This window comes from Pseudopodoces humilis, chromosome 1, assembly GCF_049639895.1.
Source record: "Pseudopodoces humilis isolate 2021_Gansu_Grassland_sample_001 chromosome 1, ASM4963989v1, whole genome shotgun sequence".
In the NCBI taxonomy this organism is placed as follows: domain Eukaryota; kingdom Metazoa; phylum Chordata; class Aves; order Passeriformes; family Paridae; genus Pseudopodoces; species Pseudopodoces humilis.
Window position 1 is genome coordinate 129,596,234 of NC_142200.1, and position 17,333 is coordinate 129,613,566.

The 17,333-nt window shown below is 37.3% G+C and overlaps 1 protein-coding gene across 4 annotated transcripts in view; it reads right to left on the reverse strand.

Moving 5' to 3' along the window:
* CDK14 (cyclin dependent kinase 14) overlaps positions 1-17,333 on the reverse strand; it is a 311,069-nt gene that overhangs the window by 127,930 nt on the left and 165,806 nt on the right. For all 4 annotated transcript variants that reach the window (XM_005518789.3, XM_014248691.2, XM_088059192.1 and 1 more), the window contains one exon: positions 5,145-5,265. In XM_005518789.3, the coding sequence (XP_005518846.2) occupies positions 5,145-5,265 (121 nt within the window). The remainder of the gene's footprint in view (positions 1-5,144; positions 5,266-17,333) is intronic.

Sequence of the window (17,333 nt, forward strand, 5' to 3'; positions counted from 1 at the left end):
ACACACAGCATTTCTATGAATCTGAGCCTGTAGAATTTCCCAATCAAAAGCTAATTCAGCTGATAAAACTTTTGAAGAACTCACTGACAGCAAGCAAACTTTAATTAACAATACCTTTATAATTACTGCAATATTACCTTAATACCCTAATCCTACACATTAACATCTCTTTGGAGTGGAAGTCATAATCCTGAGGAACATCAAGGGCAGGAGAACTAATTTCCCCTACGACGTTTTCTCTCTCAGGCCTCAAGAGGTATTTCTTCAGGGCATACTGGGACTACTGCTCTCACATTTCTCTCACTACAAACCATTTACAGGAGAAACAGGATAAAGATGCCTTTGTAATATCCCCCATGTAAAAAACATCATTTGGTGCATCTGTGTCTAAGACAAAATCCATTTCTATGTAATGAGTGTCTTAATTATGGTTGCAGGTCAAATATCCAGGAAAGCATGCATGGAATTATAGTGAGCACTCAAATCCACACTCATAGCAGGCTATGTGTGAAAATTGGTGTGTTCCCACTTACCGTTTATTTTTCTAATAATAGGATAGAGAAACTCCATATGAACAGGTTTCCCTAAATTAAGCTCGGATTTGAAATCATGTATAACAACCCAGATGTAACAAAGTTAAATAAGAGTGATTTAAGAAGCAATTTTGTAACATTTTACTGGCCTCCTTTTAATTTATTTCTTCCACAGTACTAAACATAGCTGATGCTAGTTAATCAAAATGAATTTAAAATATATTCCAGCCCATAACCGCTTAGGTTACCTCTACTGTGACTAAAAGTGTATTTTTTTTATAAACAAAACAACAGAATATGCAAAAAAATTGCCAGCTGTTAGCAAATGCAGCTTAAAGCCAGCTGTACTTCAAAATAAAATATCCCTAGTGACTTCTTGATGTAAGCAACCCAGATGCAGCAGCAGCACATGCATTACCAGAATCAAATGGATTTAACAGCCTGTTTAAATTGCTTCATTTACTAATATTATATTCCTCCTGTAAGGAACAAATAGAATAGGTTAATTTAGGGATTCTTTCCCTATGTTTCTGTGTTACTTATATATGGGTTTTAGTAATCCATAAACCCTTTATGTGTTGAAGCCTATTTTCCTTGCATTGACTTTCAAAGGACTGTAAAATTCAAGGATTAGGACAAGTTACACCAGAGGCAATGCAAAACCATTTTCCTAGCTACTAGTAAGTCCTCATCAAGAGGGAGTAAAAAAAAAATAAGCTATATCAAAGGTTATCACAACTCTTTGATGCAGCAGTGGGTAGTATAATACATTCACATAATGCTGCTGTATCAAACGCTGTCAGCAGTAAATCACAAAGCCTGACACACTGATTTCCATCACCAGCCTGACACCACTATTGCATGTACATCTTCATTAATATTATTTTATTGCCAGTGGCTATTTAAAAAAGAATGCAGGAGAATGTAACATTGCATGTGGATCATTAGCTTTTAGTTACTATTCTAATTCTCTACACCAGCAAATGAAGTGTAAAAATAGCCTGCAGCCTCTGCCACCTGCTTCCCAGCCACTGCCCAGTGGTTAATATTTGGAACTCTTTTTTCATGCAGCTGGTCTTCTACTCTGTCGGAGCCTCACTTTCTGTTCCCAGGGAACCACCATGAAATGTCATTTATCACGGCTATAGAAAAAGCCCTGTGACTTTATTTCTTTTTCTTTTCTCTAGATAGAGGAAACAGCTGTGCTTCCTACCTTAACATTATTTAAATATTTAGTGAAGTGGCTGCCTAGTTTTGTCATCATGTAGATCATCAATAACGACACAGGAGAGCACACACTATCTGCCATAAGGATATAATGCCAGTAATTGCATAAAAATGCTAATGCTACAAACACACTTTTGATAACAAATTACCAAATTATCTTGGAATCTGATGGTAGACAGGTTTCTCCATGTCTCCCTTCCTCCCACTCTGGGAAGCCACTAAATGGCTTTAATGTAATTATGGCTCAGCTCTGTACCAGCATTGTGTAAGCACAGCCCCAAGGCTGCCTGTGCTCCGCTGTCAGATGTGCCAAGTAAGCACAAGTGACCTCAGCACACAGCTACACCTTTCACAATCAAACTGCAAGTGCTGTCTCAGACAACCCAGAAAAGCATAGGAGTAAAAATCTAAAGCTCTTCTGTCCCACACAGTACACACTTGCTCTCATCTGATTTCTGATGCGGCAGAGGCCGAGCACAAATTGCTGCCATGTGAAAGAAACTGTATTACTAAGTTCCTTTTTCCTAAGCCCTTCATAGTTCCTCAGTTTGTACAGGGCAGAAAAATATTGTAATGGCTACAAAATGAGCATGAGAGGAATAGGACATCGTTTTTCATCTGAAACAGAATACACCACCTCTGACCCCCTGAGCACCTGGATTTTTTTTAGGCCTTATAAAATGCTCTCTGCAAGAGAACATAATTTATTGATATCATTGAAGATGTAACTATTGTGTTCTTCCCCAATACTTGAGTCATTCTTGTCAGAAAACAAAATAATGACCTGGTTTGCTGAAGCAGCAATTTAAGTCCTTCCTTGATTTTCCCTGCTGCCTTTTAACTTGAATACAAACATATGATTATGAAGGACATGCTCAGTCTGCAGGTATAGTGTGGATGCTAGCTCTGGAGCAGGCAGCAGAGTGCCTGTAGAAATTGCAAGCCACACAGCTTTTCAAGTCCTGCCTGAGAAAGTAGCCTGGGAATTCATAAGGAGAATTCAAAACAATCCTCAAAGACAGAAAACAGCCTTGCAGGTGTTTCTCTGTCTCTTGTTTTCTTTGCAGGAGAAAGTCAGGGGGTAGTGTGCCCCACTGACCAATGATGGTAATGTAGTAGTTTGCTAACCAATAAGAGTTTCCTTTCTGTGCTTTCCACGTATCGGTCTATAAAATAGACCTGAAATAATAAACTACGAGAAATTCTCCTAATTGACTCCTAGAGAGTCTGTGCCGCTCTTCTCGCCGTTCCTAATAGAGTGACAGTATAGTAACTTTGAAATGTTTTTCATTAGCTACATGACTTAATCTTTACTACAACCACATATTTTGACTGGACCTTCTAACAGCTCTTTTACTAAAATCATCATTGGGGAAAGTAAAAAGCTCTATTTTTGACAAGCTGTTGAACTTTGGAGAGAACCACTTTTATTTGTGGAAAAATTTTCAGCAATAATAAAAAATGTTTAAAAATCCTTTGTTCAGTTTCACAGTTCGGTGGTTTTTAAGTTGGGAAAAGTTAGAAAAATAAATTTCCAATGTTGATTTTAACTAAAAAAAAAGCAGCATTTTAAAGTGATTTTTGAGCAATTTGCCCTATTAAAGCATTAAAAATTTTCTTTAGCTGTTTCCACATATTCTCTGTAATTTACAAGTTGACTCATGTATGTGCAGACATACATGAATATGTGTGACTCAAGAACTGAACCAATGTATAGGGAACTGTGAGAAGATGAACAGAAAGGACTATTTATCTCTCCCAGCTATTTCCATCCTCTGAAGCAGTTGTCTTGCCTCACCCCAAGCAAGCTGAGCTTCTTGCTGAAGGCATCCAAGGCATCCTCTTGGAAAAGAGGTGACTGTAAAACATCACGAGCAGATGGGCTGCAGAGATTGTATGTCAAGACACCAGGTTGAACCTGGTATTTAGGAAAACAGGACAGTTTTAGGATATATGAGAAACTGAGATGCAGAAGGAAATTATTTTAAACCTCTGAAGTGGAGAATGGTCTGAGGGAAACCAGACAATTGATACAGAAGATGCTGCCTTTGCCTCTCTGGCACACTTGTAACATCACAGTGTTCACATTTGGAGTTTTCTCACTTCCCTTTCTTACCTCTTGGCTCACCTTGCCTTAGAGCTCAAGGAACTGCAGCAGCCAGAGCCCAGTTACACTAAGCACTCACTTCAGTATTAGATATTCTAGTATTTATACTCTGTAACCCCTTCACACCAAACAATCCTGTGATTTCTAATCATGTCTCCAGGAGTCAAGATTTTCAGGAAAACCTAAGCTTTCATCCTGTAATCTCCGATTTCAGCTACAGGACTAAACACAACCTCATGTTTAGTTCCTTTCCCCAACAAAAAAAAAATCAATTCTACATGTTCAGTTTTAATATTACACGAAAAGATTACCTTAAAAATATTATTCACACACCATATGAAAACATAAGGTGCTTTTAACCTTATCTTACAGTTACCTCTAGATTTTATATAAGCATAACTCTAACTTTGGTTTGCCTGTGTTTCAGTGAACAGCAAAAAAATTACTGTATTTTTCTGAAAATTCCTCAGTATAATTTTTTCTCAAACAAATGGGTTGTAAAGGTTTAAAAAGTCAAACATGCATTAAAAAGCCAAACCCAAGCCAACCAACTAACCAAAAAAACCTCACAGCAAACAAGCAACCAAAGAAAACAAAACCCAAACATCCCAGAGCATCTTCCTTTCTTTATAAGCGGATTTTTTTTCATATTTCAGAATTTGTACAGATTACAGAGATCCTGTCACCTCAAAACCTACAGAATAAATTAAGAACATCCAGCTTGGTTTTTAATAGTCAAAACCCCAAATACTTTCTTTGTTCCTTGTTCAACACAGCACTAAATGATGTCAGCAAAAATGAGCAAGGTGATATATATTATACAAATCAAACTACTCTTCTAAACCTGCAAGTCTAAATAAAATCTGTAGCTTTGAAAGAAAGCTATTCAACAATATTTACTGCTACCAGGCACAGTAGATTAAGAACAGAGGTTTTATGCTCAGAAGAGAACCAGGGAATTCTGGTTTGCTCCTTGCTACAAGCAGGCATGGTGAAAGTCTATCTTTTGCAAAACAAGTGTCATATCCTACGGAAGCACCACACTAAGACTCCAAAAGCCAGACTCCAGTCTCTTGCAAAGCACCACTGGGTGCTGTGTCAGCAGCTGGTAGCAGCTGCCAGCCCGTGGCAGGAGGGGGTTCTTTTAGAGAGGTACTGTATGAGCCACACATACCACTACACACGTGTTTTTTAACCTGTACCAATGATCTCACTACATTCTTGGTTTACACAACTGAAAAAACCAATCTGCATAGGGTCTTGTCATCTACACTTACCACATGTCAAGGCAGGTGGAGTACTCTGTTGATCCCAGAAGGACATCTGGAGGCCTGTACCACAGGGTTACCACTTCATTGGAATATGTATGACTAGGAACTGATTTAGCTCTTGCAAGACCTGTGGGGTAAACACAAATAAATTCATGTAAACAAAGCAAAGAAATAGTTTGGTGTACAGTTACATTCTAAAAGTATATATGAGCATGTGTCACGTAATGTGACAGGCGTGTTGCAAGAGTATTTCTCTTCTAGAACTGGAGTATTTTACTTAATGGTAGCATCTACTGTTACGTAACCTGGCTAAACAGAGCTGTGAATATTGTGAAAGTATAATAAAATATGTTTTCCATAATGACAACCACAGGCCCAGGAGAGATGCAAAGATATACTGTGGTATACCTATATAAAAGACAAATAAACAAAGATTTTAATTGCCATTAGCTGCTCATCCTGAGACATGAATAGTCTTCCATTTCAGTGTTATTTAGAAAAAGAAAATGAAAAGGAAACTCCCAGACAAATGATGCCACAGATGAGATTTGGCTTCTTAGGAAAGCCTAGGAAACCTTCAACAGCTTACACTGCAAAGCCCAGCCTGCTTATTCAAGTTTACGTTTGAAAGCTGTAGACACACTTACACATTACCATTCAAATAAATATTAATATTGCAGCAATACAGCAGAAAATGGTATGTGAAAAATTCCTCTCTCTCAAGAATTGAGTATTGGCAGTGCTCCAATTTCAGAAATCATTTCAATAAAATCTGTGGCTTACTAAAGATATAATATTTACAATTATTGTCTTTTAAGCTTGTCAGTCATTTAAAATAATTCAGATTACTACACAAGCTATGTAAAAGAGAGATCATCATATGCTAAACTGAGAAGTTTACAAGTATATTTCTCCTATAGAGGACTCTCTCCTCCACAAAATGGAAAAAGATCTTCAGGGCTAAGGTGACTTTTCCTCTATGGGCCTGCAAGTGCTTTTTCCAAATTATCTGATCCTAGCTACTGTCTTGAGAACATCCACTTTCCTTCTGGGAACAGTGGACATGCACAAGCAATGGAAATCAGGAGAACACAGTATTGGGTGCTTTTTTGGGTCTTCCTGAACTACTGGCTTCCTTTCAGAAAACAAGTGGAATTACTATAACAGAAGGTCATGTTTTATACCTTACAGAAACAAAGAAGGGAAGTCATACATTTAGAAAGAAATAAGCAACATGAGAATTCCCAAAAGAGCGCAGAAGAGAGTCCTTTGCCCCTTTCTTCTTAATACACTAGAAAAGCTATTTATGAACATTTACTGTCAGTGAACACATCTCCATAGCAATGATGGCAAATTTTGCCAGCAGATTGCATTATCAGCTGATTATAGCAATTAGACCAGTGTAGGGGAATAATTTGAATTGTGTACCATGGTCTCTTCCTTTAAAAATTACTTTTGAAACATGAATACCTAATTTTTAAATTTGCAGACCTCCATTTCTTTAAGGTATGTGCACTTGTCCATCAGCTTGATGAGCAAAGACAGCCCAGGGTTGGACAGGTACAGCCCCAAAGAGACCAGAGAGGTCACACCATGTGCTCCGCAGTGTCTCTGACTCCAGATCAAGGTTTTTGCTTCTAGGAAACCAGAAATTATCAGCAGCACTAACTGGTGAGCAGTTCTTATTCCTGGCACACAGAACCATTAGGAAGCCTGAGTTTCTGTGAATCTGTATTCCATGTGACTAAACTGAAAAAGCATTCCTTGGATTGGTGGACATGGACCTACTACTATTAAGCAATATAAAAATTATGAATGGCTTTGAGAAGTCTGGATGGTGAATGATTCCATCCTTTTTGCCTGTCTGAGCCCTCCCCATTAGTCTTGTCTGAGGAAGACTGAATTTGTTTGCAAATTCTAATCTCCTACCAAGCTTTCATAGGAGAAGAGGCCTAACCAAGTGGGCGAAAGGCTTCTTGAAGAAGCCACATCATGTATTTTGGGAGAAAACAGTCAAAAAATTTTAGAGCTTGTGGAATGACAGACAAACTCAAGTTTTCACGACACAAAGCCATTGATCCACACACTCCAGAAATCTCCCATGTAGAGAGAAATGAGTATACAAACTTGCCATACCAGAAATCATGTTGCAAATAACACCATAACCAGGCTCGCCGGCCAGCTTCTGCCATTTTACTGACAATGGGGCTTTGCAGGTGTTAGAGTTAGCCCAAGCACACCTTTCCTCCTCTCCTGTGACTGTTCAGTGTGGAACCAGTCCTCCCCTCCTGCTGGGAATGCCCCCCATGCTGTTTCCTCAATACATTGCTTCTAGATCTCCTCCACCTCTAATCCATCCCAGGTTAATAAAAATACATCTTATTTTCAAATAATGGCCCTTTTGGGCTAGTCCCAAGCCTGTTGGACAGCTAAATGTTTTTCTTTAATCCATTCTTCACTCCCAAAATACTATCAAAGTTTCATTTGAGGTTGGCTGCTGCACCTGATTTCTCAGTTATTAGAGGATCATTAATGGAATTGAGAAACATTTAAACAAAATCTTAATTTGTAAAAGCAAGCTGAGGCCATACATTGGTATCAGACAGCACCACCAGGTTAAAAGGTGTTCTAGTTTGAGTTAAACCATGTTTTAACTTGGGGCCAATTTGTTTCCTAGTTGGCCACATGCACTGCTTTGGAAAGTAAATGGAAAAATGGAAAACGGGAGTGAACAACCAAGGGAAATACTTACAAAAGCTAAAATTTGGAAGGGGAAAATTTGGCACAGTCCCACTGTTCAGTCAGTCGCTCCCCTTGTGCAGGATTGACAGGACCTGGATAAGGCTAATGCCTCAGAGGAGCTGCTCTCTCACAGAGAGGGAGCAACCTTTGCTTTTTCTGAATAATTCTCTGCATAAAGAATGCATTTAGCAATAATGAACACATTCACTCAAAATTATTGCAAAAGTGTCTCACTGTGCATGAGATATGAAAAAAATACTCTCATCTTTCAGATATATTTACCAATCTAAAAAGAATGCTATCAAAATATATATGTGAAACACCAAGACACTACATTTCTTGTTTTGATGGTCCTGATGCAAAGAGATGACAGTTACCAGGGTTTTTTAAGATATCCTTCTGCAAGAAAATTTGCTACATATTTTATACCCCTTTGCACATCCAAATATGCTTACTCATGCAAAATTTATTTAAGCACATCCTTCAAGTGAAAGAAAACTGAAGGGTAGGATTAATTAGCACAGCACGTTCGATCACTTTCTTTAAGGCTTCCCTGTCTGTTTCCATGGTTACACTACAGGAAAAATGACAATCTCATTTAAAAAAACTTATAAAAAAGCTTATAGGGGATCATCAAAACTTCAAACCTTAATAACCCATGTGCATAAAAGCCAAAAGGTAAGTGGTGGATCACCAGGTGAGTACACAATATTTACATATTGCTGCCTGAGCACTCTTTTAGCCTGGGAAGTTGGAGGAAGGCCCTCCTGACAACCACTGAATCCCACTCCAATTCCTGGGTCTTACAAAAGATAAAAGGTCAACACATGTCCTGCTGTTGCAGCCCTATTTTGAGAGAAGGAATCCAAGGATAATGCCCAGTTATTAAAATTAAGGCTGTCAGACCCACTGGGGAATTTGTGTGTAATTATGGGAAGGACAGACACTGTTTAATGTTCTCCAGGCACTGACTTCTATGACCATTCTTTACCCAAAAGGAAAGAAGAAATTGTTCTGATGCATTACATACTGCAAGGCTTGCACAACATCATCTAGCTGCTCTGTGGCACAAACCACAACTAAATTTTAACTCATTCATTAAACAGCAGCTCAGGATACCCTGGGAAGTCTGGTATTTAAAAGACAGAGTGAATGATCTATGCCTAAGTATGTTTTTATGTCCTTAACACAGAAAATCCCCTGCTGCCTCTTACTCTGAACTTAAAGAAAAAAAAACCTTCCTTTTTAAGAAATTTTCTTGCTTGGTAAACACAATTGTCTCTGTTTCATCTGGCTGAATCTTAGACTCAGAGGATGTATCTGACTTTACCTAGGATCAGTTATTGACAAAACATATTGCACTGATTTATCACTGTAGTTTTTAAATTGTATTTGGCTTTTACAAGAGGCTGTAGCTACATCCAGACTCGAGACCTATCCAATACACACACCTTTGGCTACATGAGCACAAATATTAATATTTGATACCTCCCTAGCTGCAGGATAGCTTCCTGGTAAGCTTCATATGACAATCAGGAAGCCTTTGTTCACAGCAAATATGATTCTGCAAATGAGAAAACCAGTCACGTCTGCAAAAACAAAGGCTTACCAACCATGTCATGGTTTCACTTTCTATTGTACCTCAAATGTGTTTATGATTGTATGTAATAAATGCAGTTTATTATTTTGATTTAGATATATTAAAAAAAGAACTAGCAAGCATCCTAAAAAGTAAGGTGTTTTTCTTGTTGCTTTTTATCATTCAGATTCTTTATGCACTTCCTTTTTTAGCTTCCTGTTTTGTTTATTTAACAATTACTTAGTTTGAGGTAAATGGCTTATTGAACTATAAATATGAGTCAGTAATAATATTAAAATTTTGCTAATGTATTCTGTTGTAGATCATGAACTGTCAACTTCACCTATTTACTCAGCTACTTGTTTTCCAACAGATGCACATTTATTCGGCGAATACTTGAGTGACAACAAAAAATAAAAAAGTAAAATGGATGGAGACATTGTCACTGCTTCAGTCAAGCAGTCAGCATTCTAACCCAGAAGCCAGGTCTTGGCAATCAAAAGTGTCCTGCAGCCTTTAGGTCCCTCTGCTGTTTATCTGAATGCATCTGTCTCCAACATGAAGCTTCACCAGAGCACCTGAGTTAAATTCCTCTCAAACAAGACAAATTACCTACAATAATCTATGTCCTGGTCCTGATATAGCCATTAGCTGATGATAGTACTGTTCATTTATAAAAGTTACTCACAATCAGAGAGAGACTAATTAGGATCTCAAATTAGCATTCCCAAAATGCACTTGAGCAATGACTAGTCTTCCAAACTGGAGTGCAAGAGTCAGTTTTCAAGTGACAGAGAGAAGTAAGTAAGACAAAAGGCATGTGTGCCTCTCAGCCTGTCTGGTTTTTCCAGCTGTTATCAGCTGTTGTAATAAAAGATTATTTTTCCCCACAAGTCTTATCTCATGTATGTCTTCAGACAATCACTTACAGTAACACAGACGATAATTACTCCTGTCTGTGAATAGGACTCAACTGTCAGTTGACAAACACAAGCTACAGAATGAGGAGACACAGAAATATTTTTCCTGCTACCAGAAAGAATGACTGCAGCACTCATGAAAAGTGTTTGCCCATTTCCAACAGATCCAGCATTATCTTTTTCATTTTAACCACTCTCCTCTGCCCCCCATGCCTCCAAAAAAGATCATAGGGAATAGAAAAAAAGGATACAAGAGAGAGCTCAGCTCTTGGTTGTATAAGATCCCTTTGGTTAATTTGTTTGAAAGCTATCATAGCTATAAAGCTGTTTATTTCTTTGCTTTAAAATCCTTATAAATGATTTCTGATACGTTTTGAAAAAAGGCACACTGATTTTGAATGTGTACCATGACTGAAAAATTAATTCCTTGTCTATAAGCAGGAAAAAGCCACACTAAAAATTTGGTATTGTGCAAAAAGTGGTACAGAAATACTAAAGAAATATACACTCCACTTTTGACACCAGAAAAATGTATCTACCCCTATGGCATTCTGGGTGAGCATGAATGTGTTCAAAGTGCCTCTACCAGTCTGGAAGTAGAAAAGTAACAGTGTGGGCAGGAAAAAAAAAAAGGAAAAAAACTACATCAACATTATGAACAGTCACATAGATGTAAAAGCTATCAGGACACAAGGACAGTAAGCAATTTCACATCAAAGAGAACTTCTGCATTACAGAAAAGACCTGGATTCTTTATGGACATGGTATACATGCCCACAATACCCTTAACAGGTGATTGATTTAAGACCTGCTTTCCAGATTCTGGATTTTTACATAACGATTTGTTGTTTCATAAAAAAGCCTATGAGAAGATGATGCTCTCTATATATAATACTATATACATATAGATATATGACATAAATACCCCAGCAGGAGCACACCACTGTGCTAATAAGGCTGTAAGTGAAAATGTCAGAATTACTCATTTCACAGTGAAGTTATTAGATTTGAAGCAAAGAGTTAACAATTGCTGAACAGATGGTTTTAAATTGGAAAGATCTGCAGAGTGCAAGGAGGAAGTTCTAGAAAGGACAAACAGGCAGAAAATAATTCTTTACTGAAAATGAGAGCTAATACATCTCAGGATATTTTAATATTCCTTGAGAAAAGAGAGAAAACGAGGAAGCAGCTATGAATGAATGAGCCTAGTCAATGCTGGCCAATTATTTGTGTTATAGTAATAATCAACATGTGTTATTTTAAGACATAACTAATGAACTTGACGAAGACAATAAAGGTAACAGAATCACATTCACACAGTTTTAAGGTATAAGTGTTTCATCACCATTAGGATTTTCCCCTAACAAATCAAAAGAACCCAGAAAAGAAAAAAAAAAAAAAGAAAAAAAGAAGATATTCAGGAGAACAGTGCTGTATGGAGACAAATTGAGAGCTATAGATGTCCCATTTGGTGAAGCATAATAGCCCATCAAGCACCAAACACAGAAGCTAACAGCCTACTGCAGGCTATTGTGTTTGAAACTAACAATTTACTGTGATCTCTACCTTTACAACTAAAAGCAGGACAAGCAGGGGTCATTTCTGGATGACTCCATCTGGCATTCAAGTAAAAATGAACCAATCCTTTTCAGCTGGTAACTGGACAACTTATCATTTGATAGGTACTTGACGTATGCCATGAGACAGGTTAAATACAACACAGCAGTAAAGAAATAAATATGCTTGCTCTCCTTACCTTTTTTAGAAATTCATCACATAGACAAACTGCCTCCCCCTCTACCCAGGTGCAAAGAGAACTGAACACACACCAGATGCAACTCAACTGTATACAGGGCATCAGTACCATTAAAGTCCTCCTAGTTTCATGTTGTATGAAACCTGACAGCTGAAGAACTGTTTAATAAGCACACTTTGGTGCTACTGCAGTGATTCACAGTCATCCACACAGAAACACAAAAGCTAAGTTTCACTGACACTTTTCCATCCAAACATCTAATCCCAGTTGTTTACCCTCAGGTAATTTTGTTTCTTAACTGACCATACAACACTGAAGTGAACCTGTGCAGTGCTGGACAAAAGACAAAGCTACTGGGATTTTACTCTGTGGAGTGATTTGTTCCAGTGGGGTCAGTTTTGCTAATCTATCATGTCTTATCTAGATGTAAAACATTTGGACAACTTTGATGAAGAGCATATCTCAAGTCATGGTCAGCTATTGAAAGTCTAACCTAGTAGCTGCAAATTTACTTGAACTTGTCTAGGATAAGTAGTTTAACGAGAATAGGGCTATGTGGAAAAACAAGTATTTGAACAATATTAAGATCTATAGACAAACAATATTTTCGAAAAGCAGAGCATTGTAACAAGTATTTTGTTTACAAATCAAACAACTCTGCCATTTGACATTATCCTGCACGAGTGGAATCTGTGAATTTGAAAAACTGTCACTCCATGGGTGCTGAGACCACCAACTATTACAATGAAAGGTCTGGTTTACGTATAAATGACAAAATTCCATGGCTAGTATCCACCAGATCCTCACCCCTATACTGCAGAGCCAGTGCAAGTGAGTTTGATGTGCCTCCTGTCCCAGCCAAGCACACATCCTGTGTGTCACCTGAGCACACATCTCTACGCTGCAGAGTGCAGCTGCATTTGGCCCCTCATCCACCCTCAGCTCATGAACCACGGCTGCCCTGCCTGGCACAAACTCTTCTCTAGAGCTCATGGAGTTTAATCCCAGCTGCTTCCAGTACCTGAGCCAGACTATTTATAGATAAAACAAGTATTTAGCTGACTTTTGTCATTGCTACAATGTGTTATCTCATAACTTACATATTCCCTTAGTAGGTAAAACACTGTCTTGGAGCTCTACCAAAGAACTCCAGTACATTTTGCATGTGTTATCTCACTGGTACATACATTCACATACTAGGTAACACCCACAGCATCTAAAGCCACATTTGACTGCACAGGCTTAAATCAGAGAAAAATGATCTGAAAACAAACACTGGTGCAAAACTAACAAAACTGGAAAAAAAATCTCAATTATATAAAAGCTTTTTTAAATACAAAGAACAAAATAACTACAAAATAACTTGAAGATTTCACTAATTTTCAAAATTGTTTCCACTTTGCTATTCAGAGTGAAGCCAATAACAGAATCTGTATAAGCACTGTTGCTTCTGTAAAGCAGTATTATAAAGCAACATCTAACAACAGAAATCTCTTGAGTCTCAGACTCACCTGTTCAATTGAATTACTCCTCAAAACTCATTTAATGTATATGTCATCTTAAATTATCTGAATCACAAATCTTATAAGAAAACTTATATGTGAGAGACATTCCAATATGCTTAGGTCTAAATTATTATTTGATTTTGCATCAGTAATAAGGCATCCATATTCCTGCAGAGCCATCTATTCAGTTCTTAATACAATTTTGTCAAAGAAAAAGAAGAAATTAAAGCAGACAATTTCATTTTTAAAAAAGTTACATTAGAAGGGCATTAAGGCTATTCCTTAACAGCACAATTCTGGAAATGTGCAGTTAAAACTCAACTGCTCCTAATGCAGCATTTTTCTCTGAAGTGATAATGAACACTAAAATGCCACTGCCAGAATGGCAAAGCTGGAGCTATACAACCCAATATAGTCCTTTATGTAAAGATGTAAGCTTACCAAGTCAGTAGAACTGCAAAACCCTGTATTGTAACTAATAAAACAAGTGAAAATTTATTTATTCAACCTGGGGACAACGGATGTACTTCTGAACACAGTGCTCAATAAAAATTACTTGTAGATTGCAAGCAAAGGATCCCTATTAGCACTTTGACCACCGACAAACTACTGCTGCCATACTGTTATGGAAGCATTCCATGCTTAATTTAAACCATTTACTCTATCAAGTTTGCATGTGTGAACTGAGTGTTAGTACACATAAGCGTGTCTCATTTAGTATCACAGCCTACAACCTGTGTAGCAAAGCTGGTGGTAATCCTGAGCACTGTAAGACAAATGGGCAAAGAACTGGCAAAATTTCAAGAAGCTAGCAACAGGCATTTGTGTTTATAAAGTACATTTTAGTGATCTGCTGCCTTTTTTCTTATCCCTCCCCCTGCCTTTTTTTGATTTATTTTTTCCTAAGGTCTACAGACAGGTCAGAGCTGAACCAAATTTCCAGCCTGCCAGACGAGTCCAGAAATAACTTAAAATAACTTAAAAACATTGCAATGACATATGGTTAAAAGCAAATATAGTCACAAAAGCAAGTAAATTTGATGCCCAAGTGACTTAAAAATTGCTGCAATAAGAAGGATATGAAAATATTCATGGCTGTGGGTGGGAATAAAAGAGATTACATCTGAAAATCTCCTCCTACTTTATTTCCAATGACCACACAAAAAAATTTGCTGTACAATTTGACATATTATGAGCCAGAAAAGGCCAAGGTGGTACAACTGACCTTGGAGAAGGGCTTGAGGACCTTTAACAAGGTGAAGCTCTAACCTGCCATTCTCCCTACCATGTAAATCAGAAGTCACTCAGCATCATTTTCTCCCCATGCAAAGCCTTTGTTAATGTTCCCACATCATCCAGACAAAGCTGCTGATTCCTGATTCTCCCACTTTTAAGTTTTTTAACTTTGGGTCTTCAAATTATAAGACAAAAAGGTCAAGCAAAGTATGGCTATTTGTAATACACATGAAGGTAACTACTTGGAGTTATCATTTATTTGTATAGTTTTTGGAAATGGAAGTTGTTGGAGAAATGTAAAGTATTGCTAAGACAAGCACTGCCTGATCACTTCTAGCTATCAAGGCTAACTGATGCAGGGGAAACTCTCATCTTAATGCAGGTAGCCCTGCAAGCATGATTTTAATTTATATCAGGACAAATTATGCATCTATGAATATATTAATACAACCAGCACTGTGTCTTTCAGAAGGAATGAAAAAATTAATACATAAATTATTAAGAATTACCTAGATAAAAGGCGACTGTGTTGCAGAAAAGTGAGGTTTTAAACTGTCTGGGACAAAACAAATGATGTTATAAATTACAGAGCTATCATTTCTTTAAAATGTAATCTCGCTTATGGAATTATTTCAGACTGTGTTAAAGGCACATTTCTCTTAATGAACTGCCAGTTCTGTTCACATTAATCTTTTTCTTTGCATATCAATATTTTTATTCTGACTGATGGCTAATTTTTTCTTCTTTAATCCACACCTTTCCCAGTTAACCTTTAATATCTACCTAGCTGATTATTTCCTCTTAAAATAAATCTGTGTAACTATTAACACACTAATGACATTAAAATAATTTTAAAACTTGGCATAATTTTTTCACTATATAATACAGTATGTTCTCTTAAATAAGGAATCATAAAACAAAATCATAATCAGACCAAGATAGAAAAGATAGTAGAAAAGAGCTACTTGGAGACCTGTATTCAAAAGCTTTACGATGAGCAGTACATTTTTTTCTATAGTATTTTTTCCTTGTAACTACTGTAACAGAAACAAGCAAAGAAGCTTCAAAACAATAAAGTTTAAATGAAAGTTTGATATTTTAAATACAGGAGCTTATAACTATGATAATCAAAATCAAAATCATAATCAAAAGAGTATGGAGAGGTGTAGGAAGAGAAAATGCTCTCATGTAAAACTGAGAGAACATCATGACATGACTGAATAAGGCTTTTTTCAAATAAAACAATATATTTTTAAATACATCTACAGATATGGATGGATGGATGGATGGATGGATGGATGGATGGATCTCTTTTGTACAGACAGCTGATCAGAGTTTTCCAAGTCTTTTGTGCCATTGTCACATAACAGTCTAATTCACACTTAAGTGGGCAATACAAGGAAAAAAAAATCATGATTATCATAATAACACAGCACTGAGCTAGCTGCAGTACAGATGACATTCAAATCCCATGTTCTTCTTAAGCACAAAATACTGAAACAGATTTTTCATCGCAGCTGTTTTAATGGTGTCATAACCAACTTCCTTTATTACCCTTAATGGATAATTAAGATGCTTTCCTCCTATTTAAAGGCTTGATATAACTCTCACTTGTAACAATAGAGAATTGCATTGAACCCGAAGTAATCTGAGATGCATTTAACAAGGGACCCATTTAGTGAATCACACCAATCTCCAGGTCCTCCATGCTTTTTAAAAAATAAAACATTCTCCTTTTCAGTCAATAATCCTGCACAGTGCTTCTCAGTGGGAAGAGCTTAAGTTACAGCATCTGATTTAGTAAAAGCTGAAAAGCATCATATTTAAAAGAATTTTAATTTCAATTGTTAAAAAGCAATCAATGAAGACTGGCATGGACAAAAATACAGTAAGTAGCTCTACTTTGTATTAACAATTGGCAGAGAGAAGTTAAAGTCTTAGTTGAATACAGAACCTCCCTAGAGTTTTTGCAATTGCAGTCTCCAGACAGTAAACCCATGTCAAATCTATTCTTTCTTCATAGACTATGAAACCAAATTTCTGCCCATAAGAGATTCTTCCTGCACTGACTCTCACATGGTAATTTTTTGTATAGATTTAACTGGTACCTCAAGAAAACCATCAGATCTATGAGGCAAATTAGATGGAGATCCGTGATGAGAACAACAAACCAAATAAATAGGAGAAAAAGGAAACATTTCCAGCAGCACTACACCACACCTTCTCCTGCATCTTCACCACTGAAACAATTTTTTAGCCCAAATGACAGAAATCAGATCTACTCCTTTGCACTGCTGTTGTTTGAAATTTTCTGCCACCTCCCCAACTCCCTCCCATTTCACCACAGGTCTGGGCATCACAAGAGAAGGTCACATGCACAGCATATGAACCCCTTGCTCCTGGGAGGGAAAGGGAAGAATGCAGCTTTTGCTACTCCCTGACAGCAGCCAGTTATAC